The following is a 21,364-nucleotide window of genomic DNA, read 5'->3' as shown; positions in this document are numbered from 1 at the left end:
ACTTTTTGAGGAACCTCCACCCTGTTTTCCAGAGTGGCTGCACCAGCTTGCATTCCCACCAACAGTGTAGGAGGGTTCCCACTAAGGGGAATTTTTATAAGAACAATTTTATTTTATAAGTGAACTGCAATTTTATGAACTATGTTGCTAACAGAACAAAAAAAAAGTTTTCTTTGAATCATCCAGGAAGGTATGGGTTGAACCCCAGAGAGTTTCTGAACAAAATTACCAGGAAAGTGGAAGACCTTTAAAGGAAGACTGGCCTGTGGACTTAGGACTTTTTTCAGTAATATCCTGCCTATGCTTAGATAACTTTATTTTATGGTATTTATCTTACCTTAACTTCCACATGTGCCATCAGTACTGCAAAATTGGTTAGGTGATTACAGGAGCATGTAGTGTGTGTCTTATTTGTTGTCAGGAGCCGGCAGCCTTGTGTTGACCAATAACCTGTCATTGTGCGTTTGGAATAGCTCCAAAATGAACAGTTAGGGTTGAAATTCTCCTCGGACTGCTATGGGGAAAAAAAAAATCAATAAAGCCAATAACTACTTTACGATCACGTAAATTAGATAGGCATTTTCTTTACATCTAACACGCTTCACAGTTCGTGCCAACTTTTGTGGAGATGTATACCAGTCTTTTCATATTAAGTGGGCTTCATCAAGCCTAAGCAAATTTGAGTTTATATTGCTGTGTATTTCCTCTGATTAGAGGTGAGTTTACTTTTTAAAAAATTAGTATTAATGGAATGCTAGTGTCAGTGACTCAGAATGACCAACCAATTTCAAAGTAAAGTACATCATAAAGAATTTAATTACTCTAAACAATTTCTGAGATAGTCTTTAGAAATCTTTGTTCAATTTATAATACAATCTTCGTACATACATAAAAATATGTGAAGCCATGTCCAATTCCACTAACTATGTTGCTAACTCTTTTTAACTATGGAGACACATTTATAAATCCATCTACAAATATTCTTATAGGAAGCACTTAAATATTCAAGAGTTATTCTCCTCCCTCACTTTAGAAAAAAAAAAAATCACCACTATAATTTTATAGGTAGTGAATGGCTATCTGTCAAATAGTAGGAAAAAATTAAAGGAAAATTAATATATTCCATGTTTATGCTGTAACAAATATAGATAATGTGGATAACTACACTTATCATGGCATTTTCTTACCTTAATATGTTTAACAGTGAACACCACAGGATCAGCTAAATAAACCTTATTGCTGAACTCTTTGTTTATTGCTGCTGTAATAACAGGGGAATTGACGATAACAGAATGATTGGTGGACATAGCCTCTGTTCCCAACTTCATGCTGGCATTCTCCGTGGACAAATAAGGACCCAAGTTGTTGTATAAGACAAAAGCCACTCTGATCTCTCCTGAAATAAATGTAAATGTGAATTATAAGTTGGGAAGAAACTTTGTACATTGCTTTGTACATTCCACCTAATTTAGATAGCTCTAATTAAATTATAATCAAATCCATACGGTATATATTCTCAACAAAATTAAGCACTCATTTTAACCAAAGTGCCAAGATATTCACGAGAAAAGGAATGTCAAATGATGCTGAAAAAACTATCGGTATTTTAAAAAATGAATGTCAATCCCTATATCACTCTGTACTCAAAACTTAAAGACAGATCATAGACCTAACATAAAAACCAGAACCATAAAGTTTCTAGAACAAAATACAGGATCTTTGTGATCTTGGAGTAGGCAAGGATGACTTGAATAGGGTCCAAAAGACATTAACCATAAAGAAAAAAAATGGTAAACTGCACTTTATCAAAATTAAAAATGTGTCTATCAAAATACAGCATGTTAACAATAATATATATGAGACTCCTGACTATATATAGCATTTCTGCTAATCAACAAAAAAAGAAAAACACATGAAAATAGCAAAAGACATAAACACATACTTCAGAAAAAAAGATATGTGAAAGGCTAATAGAAACATGAAAAATTATCAGCATCATTAGTACTTATGAAAATAAAAATGAAAAATCACATCGAGATACCATTTCCTACCCACTAGAATTTCTAAAGTCAAAATGACTAGTCATGCTGATATTGATAAAGATGAGGAACAGCTGGAGGTCCTGCACACTGCTGGTGGAAATGTAAAGTAGTTCAACTATGTGGAGAAATGGTGATTTTTTTGTGTGTGAAGTTAAACATATCTACCCTTCCTAGATAAATGAAAATATATATCTACAAAGGAAAAAAAAAACTTGTATAAGATTAATAACATCCTTATAATATCCCCCAAATGGAAACACTTAAAAAAATGTATCAATAGACAAATAAATTAGGGCATATGAATATAATGCAATAGCCTATGCATCAATAAAGAACTACTGATAGAACAAAGAAACCACTATTAGAGGATGATGATGGAATCCCAAAAATACTGTGTTTGGTTAAAGAATACAGACAGGAAAGAGCACATATTACATGATTCCAGTTGTCTGAAGTCTAAGAACAGGCAAAATTTGTCTATGGAGATAGTAATGAGAGTAGTTTCATCAGATGGGGAGAAGAGGTAAGAAGACTGGAAAGGGTTAACAATTTCTGGGTAATAGGAGAGATTTCTGTCTTATTTTATGTAATATTACAGAGGAATGTACACCTGTCAAATCCGTCAAGTCACATTCTTAAGGGATGTGCATTTTATTGTATGTAAATTATATCTCAATTGCAATGAAAACAACAACAGGGATTCAAAATCCTTATCTGTCTTCAAACTCAATTACCATATTCTTTGAAAGTCACTTCCTCCATACATCTTTCCACCTTATTTTTTTCTCTTATGACTGTCTCCTACCTGCAATCTTCTGTAAAATTAACCTTCTTTTAACATGGGGAGGAAGGGCAGAGGGAGAAGAAGGAGCAGACCCCACCCTGCTGAGCAGGGAGCCTGATGTGGGGTTCGATTCCAGGTCCTGGGATCATGACCTGAGTAGAAGGCAGATGCTTAAGTGACTGAGCCACCCAGGCATCGTGTTTTTGATCATATCATTTTCTTTCTTAAAATACATCAAGCCCTATGTCTTAACTTCCAGTATGAAATCATATCAGTTCACTAAGAGATAGGTGCAGTCCTGACCATCATGGTGACTAAGTTGAGGAAGTCTCAATCCTTATTCCTAAATCTTAGGGTCAAGTGGGAATAAAAACAAGGAAATTTTAATAGATTTCTTTTGAGGAGGGGGGGACTGTCCCAACATCTAAACTGTGCTCCCATGTTTGGAAAATTCCCTACTATTAGGGATTTATAGACACAAAATGGATGTACATTTGCTTTCCCAGCCTGTCTTGCTCTGAGCACCTGAGCTCGATGCCTCCCATCAAATGCCCTCGTCTCTGACTTTAGGTGAAGAGCTGGTGACAGCAGGGGGCGGGGCAGCAGTCACCCTCACTTACGGCAGCCCTGACATCTCACGCAATGATGCTGTGTGTTGACAGAGGCTTCTGTCAGCCTCCTAGCTCCTGTAGGCTTTCTGGGCCCGATTCTCCAGCCTTCTCAGTGATTCTATGAGACATCCATTATCCTTTCAGGAATTTAGCAAAGAGACTATGATAAGAGCTACATAAAGGAAAGGGGCATTCTTAAACTCCAACCCGCATATGTTAACATGGTACTGAGCAAAGAACAGTAATTCACTAAATATTTCTTGTCTCTTACAACACCGCATTTAATTTTCATTCTTTTCTCTAGATTTAATATGAAAATACTAAATTTTGGAAGGCAAAACTTAAGAAGAACATCTTTTTTTTTTTTTTTTTTGACAGTAACAACTGTTATTTTAACTGGTTGATAACTGGTTGATAATTCCTACCAATTTCCACCTATGGGGCAGTGTCATGTTGATCTCTCACCCTTGTTTTATGGATGCATCGAGTCACATATAATTGTTACATATTCTCCACTCCAAAATTAATGCTTAAATGTGACCTAAACCACCCCCACACCCCCCCACACACACTACTTTAGTAAGTAAAATAAATGAGTTCAAAACATAATATGACTGGGGCACCTAGGTGGCTCAGTCATTAAGCATCTGCCTTCAGCTCAGGTTATGATCCCAGGGTCCTGGCATCGAGCCCCGCATTGGGCTCCCTGCTCAGCTGGGAGCCTGCTTCTCCTTCTCTCTCTGCCTGCCACTTCACCTGCTTGTGCTCTCTGTCTCTCTCTCAAATAAATAAAATCTTAAAAAAAAAAACCATAATATAACTAATATAATCATATTTTATTGCCATTAGCTTTATATCTGAAAGTTCACACATTTATTTGATAAATTCTTAGAAAGTTTATCCATGTGCTAGGCACAAGTATTGTATCAGTGAACAAGTAAGAAAAGATTCCTGCTCTCATGAGCTTACTGCCTAGAGAGAAAGTCAGATAATAAGCAGGCAACTTAAAAATAATAATAATAATAATAATATTTCATATAATGTTAAGTGAATAACCTCCATGAAGAAGCACTGGTATAAAATGGCTAATGGGAAAAGAGCAATGAAAGAATGGTGTATCTTCAGGGAGACAGAGAAAAACTTCCCTTCCTAAAAGAGGTAAGATTTATACTGAATAGTGAATGATAGAGAAGCTTCAATGTAAAGAAATGTAAAAACTGCATTCCAGGAAGAAAGCAAAAATGCAAAAATCTGATAAAGAAACACTCTTGGTGTATTCAAGGAACAGAATCAAGACTAGACCAGAGAGAATCCTTGTACACTGTTGGTGGGAATGTAAATTGTTATACCATTGTGGAAAACACTATGGAGGTCCCCCCAAAATTAAAAATAGAACTACCATATGATCCAGTAATTCTACTTCTGGGTTTTTATCTGAAGGAAACAAAAACACTAACTTAAAAAGATCTCCATACCCCATGTTCACTGCAGCATTATTTACAAGAGCTAAGACATGTAAACAACCTAAGTGTCCCCCTTATGAATGAATGGATAAAGAAAATGGAATATTACTCAACCATTAACAAAGAATGATTTTTGTCATTTATGATAACATGAATGGAACTTGAGGGCATTATGCTAAGTGAAATATGTCAGACAGGGAAAGACAAGTATTGTATGATCTCACTTATATGTGGAATCCTAAAAAAATAAATAAAACAAACTAAATTCATAGATATGGAGAACAGACTGGTGGCTGCCATTGGCAGGGGGTGGTAGGTAGGCAAAATGGGTAAAAAAGGTCAATAAATTTCCAGTTATAAAATAAATGTCATGGAGATGTAACATATAGCATAGTGACTATAGTTAAAAATACTGTATTATATATTTTGAAAGTTGCTAAGAAGGTCAATCTTAAAAGGTCTCATCACAAGAAAAAAATAAAACCATATGTGCTGATAAATGTGAACTAGACTTATTGTGGTGATGATTTTACAATATGTACAAATATCGAATCATTATATTGTACCCCTGAAACTAGTATAAAGTTCTATGTCACTTCTATTTCAATAAAGAGAAAAAGAATCAAGACTAGACTGTCTGGATCATAGAGGGCATGCTGAAGACAGACAGGAAGCGGGGCAGGTGGAGCAGGAAAGAGGTAGACAAGCACGTGGTGGCCTAGTGTAATCCTCTGATTTCATTCTGAGTGCAACTGGAAGCAAACTGGTCAGATTTACATTTCAGGAAGATTCGTTTGTCAACAGGATATCCTGTCGGGAGAAAGAGTGGAGAGAGGGAAGCTAGCTGGAAAGCTAATGCAGAAATCGGATTTTGCTTCGTAGAAAATCTTATTGCTGCCTCAAAATTCACATAGTCAAATTAGCAATATGATGACTTTTAAGGTCACTTAAAAGATTTCCAACACTTAAAAAGAATTTTGTTCTGTTGGCAACAGCCATAATTTGTTTTGTCTTCGTATTATTCAACAGGCTCTTCTTTGTTTAAAACTATGCCCCCTGCGCTATGAAACACCAGCTTTGAATTGGTTGCTACAACCTGAGGCCATCTTCCCATCACCTGACAGGTCAAAGGATCTCATTTAGTTGGCAAAAAGTATGCTTTTAAAAATTTAATACTGGTGACATTTGAGACATATTTTCAATATGGGTTTATTTAATTCTCATTATAGTCAGTGAATTTAGTCTAGTATCAAACTGACCTATATTAACCAGTTCCTTTTTCTCAAATCATGGCCTCACATTTTAAATTTTCTATATGCTTTACAAAGAAAAATCATAGAAACACATTCAAAAATAGTAAGGAAAAAAATCTACAATTTTAAAATTAGAAGTAACATTTCCATAAAAAAATTTAGAAACCAGGTGTGCCTGGGTGGCTCAGTTGGTTAAGCATCTGCCTTTGGCTTGGGTCATGGTCCCAGTGCCCTGGGATCAAGTCCTGCATTAGGCTCCTTGCTCGGTGGGGAGTCAGCTTCTCCCTCTCCCTCTGCCTGCCGCACCCCCTGCTTGTGTTCTCTATCTCTCTCTTTCGCTATCTCTCTCTCTGTGTCAAATGAATAAATAAAATCTTAAAAAAAAAATTTTAGAAACTAAATCTGTCAACTCAGTGAGAGTTACTCCTTTCAAGAAAAAAGTCAGATATCTGGATTTTGTTGTTCTTTAATTCCTCTCAGATTCAAGTTTCTGACATTGTACTGCAACTGAAAAGGAACAGAACTTCCAAATCTGACTGAGAATGTTATAGAGCAAATACATTGTGATGTTGTTGGTGCAGAAGATAGGAAAGAGGAGGAAGAGGAAGAGGAGAGAGAGAATAGTTGAATGAGAGAAAGAGGCTTTTGGATAGCAGATATAAACTCCCAAGCCAAGAAACAAGGCACTGATGACGAGCTCAACCTCACCACGCTTATCAAATAAACTCTAACCTACCGTTTCGACCATTTTGTTTTAAAGTATTTGCGGAAAGCTGGATAGTGCTTCCGTGACCCATGTTTTCCGGAAATTTTAGGTCTTCTAAGTTTCCTTCTGTGCTCAGCCTTGCAACTTCCAATTCTGTTAATGGCAAAGAGTTATCAGTGCTCATTGAGAAATGCACCAAAGCTAAGATGATTTCCTAAATCACAGAAATATTTCTGAAATCAAAACACTGGAATTAACGTTCTATTAATTTATAGTAGTCAAAATGAATAGTAGTTCAATGTTTTATTTTGAAAGTATTTCTTTAGTATTTTATTTTTAAAATAAAGCAAATAAAAACTATTAAACAGGTAAATAAGAACAGAAATGCATCAATTATAAAGCCTCAGATTTAAAATTCAAGCTCAAATCCTTATACTTTGTCATTTCCTTTGTTTATCTTCAAAATACTATTTTCTTTTGTGAATTAAGTAAAAATCTCTTTATAATCTAAAGCTGCACTATTATATCAATATTGATCTATCTTTAAATCTGGTAAGTTTGAAACGGCTTTATCAAATCTTCTGAAATAAAACTGTCAGCTACATCCTTATGCACAATAAAATAGATTTATACTCCTTATGAACCAATAACACAATTACAAAAAAACTGTTTTATCGCCTTCACTAAATGACTGATTTCTTTATAGTACATAATTCAGATACATTTTTTAAAATTTTATTTTATTATGTTTTGTTAATCACCATACATTACACATTAGTTTTTGATGTAGTGTTCCATGATTCATTGTTTGCATATAACACCCAGTGCTCCATTTAGAGACATTCTTATCATAACCGATGTGACCCATAGGCACTATGTTAGGAGGATAAAATTTCAAATAGTACAGTGCATACATAGATACACACAGACATAAAAAAAACTAACTAAAGGACCTCACTCTGAGTGATCTCAGGCTAACATATCCAATATTGAATATCCTAAGGAGGATAACACACAGGATTACGAGGACACTTTTAAGCCAATGGCAGGTGATATCCTTCTAATGATAGAAAAAATAATCACATTTCCACTGAAATAGAAATCACTCATAATATCTGCACTACCATAGAAATTTTTTCTTTCCTCTCTTCTGCTGTCCAAGGGTCTCTGGCCCTTCTGTATAACAAAGGCCACTTACGAATATTGTCTGTGTTCTCCCTGACAATGTCAGTCTTCAAAAGGTTATCAGCCAGCACAAAAGCACTTTCCTCCACAGTGTCAAGCAACATGGTCGCTGCCCGTAGTTGATCGCTTGTAGTCAGGTCTCTCCATGCATTTGAGGCTTGTGGCTGGAGGAGGTTGTTAACTGTCTCGACCATTGCCTACAAGAGGATGAACAGAATGACAGAGGTCTCTAGTGAACTCACAGAGCTGTCAGAAATCCAGGTGTACATGTTGCTCAGCAAGCAAGGATCAGCGGTGTGCATGAGTTCAGTACTGTCCCAGCCTCCCCTGTGACATGCTGCAGCAGAAGCATTCATTATTGTGTCCTGTTAAAGCCCTAGCTGAGACTGCAAGGCAAGAGGAAAATCCGCTTTTGTTCTGAAGGACAACAAATAGATCCATGCTTGCTTCTTAGAATCAATAGCAAAGGCTTCAATAAGGCTATAATCACATAATTAAATTATTTGGCTGGAGAACTGTTGGCAAGTAATTTAAACCAACACTTTTATCATATCACACACAAAAATGATTTTTCCCCCTGTATATCACCATAAAACTAAATGCTGAATACAGCAGAGGTTAAAGGGTTGACGACAGACAGGACAATACAAGAACTTGTTGCCTATAGGTTGAGGACTCACTAAGCAAACCAATTTTTTTTTTTTTTTTTTTTTTTTTAGCCAGCTGGTAAAATGTCAGAATGGGAAAAATATCAAAGCATACATACTCCCAGGGGGCTTGGGATATGTTAAGTGTGGAGAAAAACCTTCTTCATGCTGTTTACTATTAGGGAGGGGAATAAACAGTTGGAACTTGCAACTTGTGGCCCTCAGGTGTTTTTCCTTTAAAAAAAATCAGCAATAGGTACACATAGATAAAAAGCCATAGTTCTCATTGCTTCATCCAAAAGAATCATTTCCCTAGTTACAATTTATATATTTGCCATGTTAGCTTTATGCTCTAGTTTACAAAGAAAAAACACAACAACAACAACAAAACAGTTCTCCCAATAAGGTCTTCTTAAGGTTTCATTCAAACAGAGAATTGCAAAATAGAAAAATACAACACCTGCAGTTTGAAAGTGATCATCCTTGAACCCGTTGATTATGAAATATGCATCTAATTGAGAAATAAGTTTGAATAAACAGCCGACACAGGCAATTTGTAGGCAGTGCGTGGGTGTTTTAAAACAAGCCTTATATTATTGACACGTTGGCAGAAGGATTAGGAGAGATTGAAGAAAAATACCCATTGCACTACAGTGTTTTCTTCTGGCTGGTGTTTTCATAGTAACCGACTAACAACTGTTAAAAATTCAGCTTCATAATGAAACACCTTGGCTGCCAATTAACATCAGCTTCAGAAACTAATTTGCCTTTTGATAAGAGTTGTTTTTTCTTGGTATTTTTCCCAGCTACTCCAAGTTCTGGCCAAAAATTAACATCACTGGACTTTCGTGTAAAATACAGTCCTACTTGCAACTTGAGTACTTTGCATCATTTAAAAACAAACAAAAAACAAAAAACACCAAAAAGATCTCTCATGAGTTCGATAACTAGACGTTTTCACATAGTGTGCTTAGTTCTGCCATGTGTTCTGAGTTTAAAGCATGACCTAGAAGCCAGACAAAAGCATTTCCGATCACAACAAAATGATTTGCTTTCCAGGAAGTTCTCTGTAGGGATAATGCCAACAGGATATGCCAAAAAGGAGGTGCCACATAAGAAACAAATGAACAAAACACGTTTAGGTATTTTCAGAAGCCAGAGAACATCAACCTCCTGATTGCAAAGAAGTATTCTTTCTGTGATTAGATGATGCTCTGAATTCATTAGAAATGCTCTGAAAATCCCACACACAACAGAAATTATGCCTGTTCTTTAAGGAGCAGCCATTGTAACATTAGTTAAGAATCTTATACCGATTAATTTAAACTTTACCTCAGGGAAAATTTTATTGGGGATAATGCAATATTTCTGCTCTGCTCTTTACTGTTTTTTTTTTTTTTTAAGAAATGCAAAAGGAGGGAAAAAGAAAAAAAAACAAGAAAAATAAACAACTATGGTCAACTCTGAGAATGTTCTAAATAGCTACATGTTTACAATAGACTGCTTTAGGTAAAATACCATGTTTGAATTGATAACTAATGAATCAAAGGCACCCCTTATTAAATTATCTTAATTTTACATACAAAAATGTATATGCTGCAATATTTTTTTATAGTTATAAATTTTAAGTACATTTATAACAATTGCATCTTCCCAAATAAATCATAATCTTTAAAAAAGTTTTCTATTAAGGCCCAAATGATTTCTAAGTTTCTTATAGAAATGACAGACATAATATATGGTCCTAAAACCTGGATGGTTTAGCACCAAATCTAATATTTATTTATTCTTCTTTAAAAAGCACGTGTTATGATTCCTTAAGCTTCAACGTAAGGAAATTTCAACGCAAGGATTAGGAGAGGGAATTCTGTAGTGCTAAAATCAGAATATGGGATTGGGAACCATATCTGCTGAGTTTGTACCCGGACTGTGCCACTAACTAGCTGTATGATGTTGGGCCGGTTACTTAACTTGTCTGCACTTCATCTGCAAATCAGAGACGATAGTATATCCATTTTATATTGCATGGCGATACAAATGCATTTATGTTGCCTGGCTCATAACACGTGTTTAAGATGTAATCTCCTGTTGACTTTCATTGGCTATCTAAGTCCAGCTTGGGAAGAAGAGAGGTCTTCACTGAAGGAAGCACAGGCAATACCTGATAATTACAAAATATCTGTTCTGAAGTGAGATCCCAGAGGAATAACTTCTACAATGTAACCTTAATGAATAAACCTGCTTCAAAACTTAACTACTAAAGACTATATCACCTGAAGCTTTGAGGAATAGGACAGTACAGAAATGCGTATATTAAATAATTCATAATGTGTGTTTTAGAGGTTTGAACAGCATGGATAAGTCAATTCTAATAGCTTTATAATTAATGCAGTTTGTTTAAACTTTCCAAAGTTTGCTGACATGTCCCTGTTACCAGTTTAATGAAGGCCAATTAAATAGTCACAGCCTTCAGTGACAAAAGATTATATTTTGTTTCCTTTTGCATTTTTGCATTTGTATATTTTACCCACAAATGATGACATCTGGTCATTATGTATGTGTGTGTGGTTTTTGTTTTTGTTTTTGTCAAACTAGTTATTTGCATTGCTTTCATTAGTTCAACAACATCTCTTTATTTTTTATTTTTTCAATTTTATTATGTTATGTTAATCACCCTACATTACATCATTAGTTTTTCAACAACATCTCTTTAAAAACAGGTTGATTTTCATTTTATTTGGTTACAAGGACATGAGCTTAGGGCGCCTGGGTGGCTCAGTTGGTTAAGCGACTGCCTTCGGCTCAGGTCATGATCCTGGAGTCCCAGGATCGAGTCCCGCATCGGGCTCCCTGTTCGGCAGGGAGTCTGCTTCTCCCTCTGACCCTTCCCCCTCTCATGCTCTCTATCTCATTCTCTCTCAAATAAATAAATAAAATCTTTAAAAAAAAAAAAAAACCAAGGACATGAGCTTAACTATGCTTAGAATCAAAGTTGAACAGGGAATGTGCAATGAATTTGATTAAAGTGAGGTACTGGGACATCATTTAATGTCCAACAGCTCTCGCTGACTTGCCTTTTTCTGTATAAATATTTTTCTGATCTAAAATTTACATGATCGAGTTGGAAGAAAATACACTTGGTCCAGCATTGATCATAAAGAGAAGACTTGATCCACAAAAACAAAAGAAAAAAATCACCTAATGGTTTTGAGGTGTACAGACTGAAATAATCTAAAATTTTGAAAAGTTAATTTGATCAACAATGTCCTTGTCAGAAACTAAATGTTAACTCACTTTATTTTCTTTTTCAAAACATTAGAAACTGAATAGGAGATGGCACTGGAAATTTGCATTCTAGTTGTCACTAAATTTCAGTGTGTCTTTGAACATATTTATGTTTTCTAACCAATCAACAAAGTGGGAACTACATGAGAAAATAAGTTTCAATATGTTTCAAATTGAGATAGTCGGGTATTCTGCTATTAGATATCACTCTTCTCCATTATATAGTTTATAGCTGGACTTTAAAGTGACTTTTGACTGTTTCTAAAAAATCAAATATAAATTAGAAAGTGTAAAAACCACTTAGATTCATTCATTCATTCATTCAGGATCATAAGCATACCATATCCTTTTGGACATATATTTGCATTACACAACATTATTGGACCTTCTTATCATAAAATTCAGATCTTAGGCAAATTCATTTGACTAGTTTTACTCATAGCATATAATTATAGTATGTTCATTAAAAGATGTTATAAAGTGTATAATCATACTATTTCAAAAGGGAGGATTTACTTATTTGCTATAACGACTGTGAAAATTTTGGGGGGAACCAGCTATATATCTCTCTAGTAACAACTTCTGTCACTATTCCAAGAGGATGTGCTTGTGAAATACCCAGGATCAATGATGAGAGACCTATCAATGGCACTTCTTACCCAGGTAAACAGTAAATCTTAAACTAGGTAAGCAAAATCACCTGGAGAACTTACTTACCCCTCTTTCTTCACTTGAAAACCACTAAACTAAAGACCCAAATAGAACAAATGCTTGTGCAAAGATATGTAACTTTAAGGGGTGCGGGGGTGGTTCAGTTGGTTAAGCGACTGCCTTGGGCTCAGATCATATCAGGGTCCTAGGATGGAGTCCCATATGGCAACGGGCTCCTTGCTCAGCAGGCAGCCTGCTTCTCCCTCTCCCTTTGCTCCTTCCTGCCCCCCTACTTGTGCTCTCTCTCTGTCAAAAAAATTAACTAATTAAAAAAAAAAAAAAGATATGTAACTTTACCACCATTGCATTTTTCTGAAGATAGGCTTTTTAATCTTATGCTTGTTCAGGTTTTAGCTCAGGTACAAAGAAGTCTTCGATTATCCTTATAGCTAGGGAGAATCCCCCCTACCCTTAAATCTGTTAACTGTTCTGTTTTGTGTCATGAATCATTATCTAAAGTTATCTAAAATACGTATTTATCTACATGGCTATTTCAGATCTCTCACTCAAGAAAAGATTTGCTTCGGGCGCCTGGGTGGCTCAGTTGGTTAAGTGACTGCCTTCGGCTCAGGTCATGATCCTGGAGTCCCAGGATCGAGTCCCGCATCGGGCTCCCTGCTCGGCAGGGAGTCTGCTTCTCCCTCTGACCCCCTCCCTCTCATGCTCTCTGTCTCTCATTCTCTCTCTCTCAAATAAATAAATAAAATCTTTAAAAAAAAAAAAAAAAGAAAAGATTTGCTTCATGAGGGTGGCGACTCTGTGTCATTTATAAGTGCCCCAAACTCTGCCTGACATATGGTAAGTGTTCAGTGACTCTGCTGAATGATTGTCATCTAATGAAGATTTGTACTTCAGTGAATCTTCTCCATTTTCATACCAGCAGGAAAAAAAAAAAATCTCTGAAAGTATTGATTTTATAAGAGCAAAGAATATGTAAGTACAAATGGAAAAAAACCCAAAAAACAAAAAACCTAGTAACTAGTCAATGTTATCTGAATCATTACCATTTAGAGACTCAGTGCCATAATGGGTTCCCATTTTAGTACTTATTCACTTTGAATACAACTATCCATACTCGTGGTCTGGCTTTCTCACGAGATTACAATGTTCTCAGGGGAGAGGCCATGTTTACTGGTGTTTTCCTAGGGTAAATTTTAGTGCCTTGAGACATTTTAGGTACTCAAAAAATGCTCATTCAGCAAAGATGATACTTTAACTATCAAATCATTAATGACCTTATATGTAATAGGAAAATGAAAACATCTTTTAGTTTTACAACTTTTTGCCTGTCTCCCAAGAGGTGTTCTGAGAGAATATAGTGTTCAGCTATCACATGGTTTGGAAGGAAGACAGGCTGAATTAGAGGGAATTAAGAAGACAATCAGAGTTCAAAAAGGAGAAAAGCAGAACCACAGGCTATTGTAGTTAATGCAAACCACTAGGCATAACAACAATATATTCTACAAAAAGCTTTCCAAAATGTTTTTAAGTGTACCAAAGCTCACTTTCAATGTAATTCAATGAGGTCCTATTAAGTATGTATGATATGCAAAGAACTAGGGAAGTCACTGTTGGAGGAGGTTAGGAAAGAGAAGAAAAACATAGAGTCAGCCTTCAATTTGTCTACACTCCAAGGCAGAAGGTAAGCACAAAATAGAGCTAAAAACTCACAGCATATGGGACAAAAAGTAATGAATTCTTACAGAGGAAGATCAAGAAAAGATCCCAGAAGGTGTGTGATTTTGAGTTAAATATTAAAAGATGAATAAACTTTCCTCGATTATGCTCAGGAAACCTGAGGCTAAAGGACATAGTAAGCAAGTTAATGACTAAAACAAAACAAAGCAGGTACTAAGGCAAGGGATGTATTGGGTTTGGGATGAGGAGAGTGTGCGGTGCGTGGAAAAAGAGTGTAAAAAGATGAGTATGGCGGGAGAAATGGTAAGTAGCAATCAGATCTTAGGAGATCTCCACTATGACAGAAGTTTGGGCTTTACTGCATAGAAAATATTCAGCAAGTAAATATATTTAAACAAAGGAGTTATATGTTTAGATATGTTTGGAGTAGAATTATGAAGATGCCCCCCAAAGATAAACAGAATGGAAAATGAATCCTATATTAAGTTCATTCGTTATTTTTTTAAAAGTTGTTTTGTGTTACAATAAAGCAGACATTTATAAATATGCAAATTATCATTAGGCAGCCCATTAGAAAGTTAAGAGCAATTATTTCCTCTTAGTGGATGAATATAAGGTAATAAATTGCTGACATCCTTTTGGAAAACTCTCCAGCAATATAAAATTTTATTTTACTCTTTACTTCTACATCTTTGTTTTTTGATGTGTTCTCCTGAATGCAATATTTCTTCATCAATACATACTGTAATCATTATGCTGAACATGGCTATTTCTTACATATTATATATACAATTATGTTTAAATATTTTTCTTCATGTATAAACCTCAGGATATGCAAAGAGAAATAAGTCTTCTGTTCTCTGCTCCCATCCACTGCTTTCTGACTATATATGTGTGTGTGTGATAGTATATTATATAATATATAATACACAATACATAATTACATATATAATATAAAATATAGTTTTATTAATTTATAATTTGAAAAAATAAAACTTTTCTTTAATTCTTCATTTTTGACTTTTTGATGTAAAGGTTAACAGTTAATAAAATAAAATGAGCAAAAGTTTAAAATCATTACTGAATAGGGCACATTGTACTCTAATCTGTGTTTATATATTGATTCAAATCAAAATTTTAAAGGTCAAATGTTAGAGGAGTCTTTGAAATGGTTTTGAACTTGCAGGTTTTTTATTAGAAGTCAAGTTGAGTGACTGGTATTTATACATCTGATCAATAACCTAAGGTTCTTTTTATAATCACTGTCATTTACTATTATTAAGCATATAAAAACTACTAATCTCTGAACTCCCTTTTATATTACAGTGAAGTGTTGACATTTTCAAGTCTTAATTAAAATTAGATTATATAACACAACTGACCTTAATATAGTAATAAGACCCCTTAACAGTAGAACAAGATGAACCTAAAATTTCATAGAAAAGACTGCCTCTTTAAGAGATTCCTTGTTGCTTAAAAATGTACTGTTTTTAGCAAACTGTAATTTATTGTACTATTTTAAAATCTCATTTAGAATTAAATGATTGAATGCTGTCAAATAAATCTATATTGTGTTACAGGAATTAAATAGAGCTATAAACTTGACTCAAATTTGTTAACATTTATTCAACAAATATTAACTAAGTACTTTCAACTGGGATGCTGCAATAAAGACAGATGTTCTCCCGTCCTTAAAAGTGATGAAAATATAGTGACGCCAGACTATTAAACAAGTAGAAACATAGCAAGCATTTTAATAGTGGAAACACATGGTTCAAGCACTGCATCGAAGAGGCTCCATGAAGTAGAATTCCAAGCCTAAATTCAACATTGACCAAAGAGGCAAAAGGTAGAGTATGTGCATAGAGATAGGGAGGGGAAAGAGAACAAACACCTCCAAGGAACTGAAAAGATTTCCTGCGGCAGAGCAGAGTACAATGGGTTCAGTGGCAAGAAAGTGAGTGAAGGCTAGTTTTCAAAGTTTGCAAGCCATGTTTGATATGTAAAATTCTTCTTAAAAGCAACAAGAAGTCACTGAAAAACTTAAAGTAGAGTAGTGATATAAATTAAAATGTTTAATATTTATTGAGTATTGGAGCACCTTGGTGGTGCAGTCGGTTAAGCGCCCAATGCTTGGTTTCAGCTCAAGTCATGATCTCAGGAATGTGAGATCAAGCCCCACAGCAGGCTCCGCACTGATCAAGGAGTCTGCTTAAGATTCTCTCCCTCTGCCCCTCCTGCTTGTGCTTTCTCTCTCTCTCTCTCTCAAATAAATAAATAAATATTTAAAAATATATTCATTGAGTATGTTCCAAATTCTCATCTGAATGCTTTATGCATCAACTCCTTTAATTTTGACAATAACTCAATGAGGTAGACATGAATATCCTCACCTTGCAGTGAGAAAACTAAGACTCAGAGAAGTGAAGTAACTTGCTACAGATTAATTAACTAACCTACGGCAGAACCAGGGTTCAAATCCATACATTCTAACTCTGGGGATGAAGAAAAGTAGAGATTCCACAGGCATTTTTTAAAAATTTATTGATTAATTAAAGTCAGTTGGTAAGGAAAATAAAGAAGCACAGTGCACAGAATTTGAACGTAGGCAATGAGATGGCACGCATTTAAAATGGAAATAAAGAGAAGCAAATTTTTGTTCTTTAAAAGGTGGAGGATGCCTATTTTGAGTGCAAAGTAAAACTTGAATGGAATCAATTTAAAAGGCCTACAGAAGCCTGGTAAGGGAGGAAAACCTTCCCTCTACCCTACCCTCTTAGGGTATATACCAATTTAATGCCAAGACCTGAGAATTAAACCATTAGATAAACAGAAGAAAAGCATACACATTTTATTTAATATTTTTATGTGCATCTAGGAACTTATATAGCAAAAATAAAGGCTTAAAAAAGCAGTTAGGACTGCTAGCTTATATAATTTTTTAAATAAAAGAACAATACATTTGTGAAGAAGTAACAAGATAAAGGAAAAAGATTTAAGCTTTCAGGAATGGTAGGTTGTGGGAAAGTAACTAGGAAGTATATAAGGGAAACTAATGGAAGATAAGGGTTAATTTCATATGTTCATTGCTTTCAGCTCAAAATAATATGACTAAGTGGCATATTTGGGGCATGTTCTTACCCCCTCAGCTGGAGCTTACTCAAACATCTCTTCTTGACATAGGTTTAGGGATCATGAAGTTAAATAAGTTGTTGGTATGTCTGACCTTACCCAGAGAAACTGAGTAGAAGAAGAACCCAATCATAGAGGAGAAAATGTAGAAAGAATGGTCAACATCTGAGATGAAGAAAGCAGAGCCAGAAGAGTGTGGTATCGCAGAAGGTAAGGGAAGAGAGTTTCCATTGTTTTCAAAATAAACTCGACCATAAAAATATCCAAAACGCTCTTCTTGAAATAATAATGACTCTAGGTATTTTTTCTGAGAACTGGTAGAATGGTTGTGAAATAAAGAGAAAAAAACCCCGGAGAAGCTGTTCTTGAGGGACCATCAGTTCAGTTTTATAAATTTTTACTTTGAAGTAGGACATATAAATATATAAAATAATGTATGTCAGTAAAAAAAAAAAAAGTATATGCTTGTAAATAGCATTGTTTAGAAGTACATAAATTAAAGCCTGAAAATCTGTTTATGGGACAGCAACACCAACCTCACCCAAAGAAGAAATCACTTTGAGAGTTTGTTGTGGATCTCTGCAGACTTGTAAATATTTACACATACATACCAACAAATGTGATCACTATAATCATGCTGTTATCTGTTGGTTTTTGCTTGCCTGTTTGTTTTCTCCTCTAATATACCCCACCCAACTCTCTAAATCAACGCAAGACCTACCTCATTCCTTCTGTGGCCTAAGGAGTATTCCATTATTTGGTAGAGCAGTTTATTCAACCCATTTCCTACTGATGAAGAATTAAGTTGTTCTGTTGATGTAAACCATGATACGAGGCTACCTTGTGATTCTCTCTACACATTTATTCATTTCAGTGGAGGAATGCTGCCCCATTGTGTGGTTCTGCCACAAGTTACTCCCAAAGTCCTTACTGTAAGCAGAGAGAACAACACTGTTCTGTGATTTATAACAAGATTTATGAAAAAAAATATTGTAAAAACATGGATAAGAATAAAAATAGTCTTCTCTGGTAGGCTATTTAAGAGGCTGATAATAGTGATTGTTTTGAAGGAGAGCTGGGAAGAGAGAGAGGGAAGGCAGGATTGCACTACACAACTCCAGGGGGCATCTTCCAACTAGATCACACTGTAAGGGGCACACCCCCGAGTCAGCAATGCCATGGCCATGGTGAGAAGACATTTTTATTATTCTTACTTTTTGAATTTTACACGATGCGCCTATATTAGCTATTTAAAAAAACAACAACTACTACTTTAAAAAAAGAAGAAAAATGCTATCTGAAAGTGATTTGAAATAACCTTTTTAACAAAACGATTGCCCAAGACCATAACTAACAGAATGGTCACAAGAGAATTTTAATCTGTAGGGTTCAAAAGTAACCCAAATGGTCTTAAATCTATGGTAGGTTATTATATCAAAAATGGATGAAGATATCAATATGTACCACGATATGAGAAAAAGAAGTATTTTTGGTTGCCTCTAAGAATGCTTGCTGCCCAATAACACTCTTTGACTTAGACATAGAATCACTGTGCACTGCTCACCTATGTGTCTTTTGGAACATTCTCAAAAGAGATGAATCTTTTAGTTACTTGTCCTTCTCCTTCTTCCTGTGTAGAGATTAGGATGAAGAGATGATTGGAACCTAAGTAGCCATCTTTTCATTTCGAGGATGGAAGCCCATGTGTTAAAGATAATAGAATAGAAAAACAGAAGCAGCCTTGGTCTCTGATGTGGAATTTTCATGCTAATCCTGGACTACATTGTCTGCATTTCTTTTATATGCATATGAATAAAGCCCTGGTTTGTTTAAGCCACCTAGTTAAGTTTTTGTTACTACCAGCTGTATAAAATTTGTACATTAGATAAAGGAAAATATCAAAATTATAACTCTGGTGGGAGCAGTACTAAAAAAATCATTTGTTTGGTTCCAAGCCATCAGGCAACTACTTTACTGCAAATTACACCTTAAAACTTCCATTTCTTTTCTGACCTGCACCAGAAAAGGTAATGATAACTTCAGAAAGTAGGATCTTAAATCTGCAATGCTATTTTTAACATCATTTTCCCTCTGGTTAGCTTATGTGATCATAAAGATATTAAAGAAATAACAAAGTAAATTGATGTGTATGCTTTTTGTGTTTGCACAGAAATACTATCTATTTATATTCTATGTATTCAAAAACCTTTCTGCAGGTAAACCCTTCAGAAAGCAATGATGCATTAGAAAGGACTTTAAATCAACAATTTTACAATTAAGTAATGACCCAGGCTCTGATTAAAAAATTACAAGTGAGAATGCAACTTGGTGAAAAGAAGTGGGAAAATATTTTTGTTTTAGATGAAAACATTTTATTTGAAAACACAAGGTCTTTTTTAACCCTCATAGGAATTACTTCCTGAAGCATTCATAAACCATGTATATACAAAGAGCAGCTGGAGCATTTTGTTTATTTATAGGAAACGTGCAAAATGGAAGAAACGGAAATAACTCTGTAAAGCAGCCCTCACTGCTTGACCTGACACATTCACCCCAGGAATTTTGAGAAATTCCCAGAATGATGGTCTTTGCACACGTCAGAATAGCCTCTCCATCATCCACATTTGCCATCGTCCTTAGAGGTTTTTTAATTATTAGATTGCTGAACTGACCTGTCCAAGTTAAATAATAACCTGTAAAACTTACTCTGCATACATTACAAATGGTTTTACTGTCTTTTGAGTCAATGATTGCTTTATAACAGCAATTAAGGACTATAACTTATTGGGCAGAAATCTTAGGACTTCTGTATCTAAAGAAAACTACTCTGGTTTTGCAGATGGAAGTCACTTTCTTTGATCTCAATGTCTTTTAGCAATAGGTTCAGAGCACCCGAAACAGGCAGGGTGCAGATTTGTATTTTCTCTCTTACTGACACAAATCAAGTGCAGATTTATCAAGCTGTGAAATATATTAAGTTCACAGGGTTTTAACAAAGGGTTACCAAACCTCAAGAACCTGCTGTGATTCAAACTACTTTCAGATGTCCTTTTAATTATATTAAATGAAAGTTTGGGTTGGCTTTGATGCTTATGGGCAAACATCGAAATCTCTTGAAAGAGCTGCTAAAAGTACTCCCTGTTGCTGTAGTTAATATACTACATTGTATGCACACCACTAGCCAATTTATTCTAGCCACTTTAACAAGGATATCCAGGCTGACAGGCCACACAGAATAGTATCACAAGTCAGGCAAAGCACAAATCATTAGAGGATTCCGAAAGTTGTTTGACATGCACCACGGAGCTCTTTGTCACACAGCCAATTAAGTGACCAAACAAGGAACTTGAAAATACTCATTAATTTCTTCCTAGCAGTATAAATGGAGGTTAGAATCCTTCTTGTCTTATGCACCAAAGGCAGACAAGTAAAACGGGCGTAATTCAATTTGCACTTTGTCAGAGGTGCAAGTAGCAACTTTGGTTCACAGAAAAGTCTGCATTAAAGACCCCAAAATTAAAGGAAGAGGTAAAAATGTTTAGATAGTACATATCATAATGTAGCTATATGGGCTCCGGGATTTTTTTTTTTTTTTAATTCAGCAAAAATTGACGTTCCTTTCAATCGCTGAGAAGCTGCGTCAGCATTTCTGAGCAGATTCGGCAGCCCTTGACGTTAGTTCCTCCTGTGTGAAATGAGAACCTGGGGAGCCTCCTGAATGCCACGCTCTGCAGGTCTTTCTTGTTCCTTCAGGCTGCCCTGTGGCCTCTCTTGCCGCTTTCTCTTCTCCCTGACCTCTTCGAGCCTGACCGTGTCCTGGGGCTCAGACCTAGATTCTTTTCTCTTCTCTCCCTACACTCATTCCCTTGATGAATTCACCTAGCACTTGATGAATTCACCTGCAAAT

At 35.4% G+C, this 21,364-nt stretch overlaps 1 protein-coding gene across 1 annotated transcript in view; it reads right to left on the bottom strand.

Moving 5' to 3' along the window:
• The window catches only part of ADGRL3 (adhesion G protein-coupled receptor L3), an 819,557-nt gene that overhangs the window by 119,710 nt on the left and 678,483 nt on the right, over positions 1-21,364 (bottom strand). The window contains exons 12-15 of the mRNA XM_045881084.3: positions 8,058-8,241; positions 6,890-7,012; positions 1,188-1,396; positions 338-514 (exon numbers count right to left, since the gene is read on the bottom strand). Of these exons, the coding sequence (XP_045737040.1) occupies positions 338-514; positions 1,188-1,396; positions 6,890-7,012; positions 8,058-8,241 (693 nt within the window). The remainder of the gene's footprint in view (positions 1-337; positions 515-1,187; positions 1,397-6,889; positions 7,013-8,057; positions 8,242-21,364) is intronic.

The sequence above is a fragment of the Mirounga angustirostris genome, unplaced genomic scaffold (genome assembly GCF_029215605.1).
Source record: "Mirounga angustirostris isolate CCGP_5_RB_7025 unplaced genomic scaffold, mMirAng1.0.hap1 SCAF_2, whole genome shotgun sequence".
In the NCBI taxonomy this organism is placed as follows: Eukaryota; Metazoa; Chordata; class Mammalia; order Carnivora; family Phocidae; genus Mirounga; species Mirounga angustirostris.
Note: the sequence above shows the minus strand (reverse complement) of the source record. Positions and strands in the feature narration are given on the sequence as shown.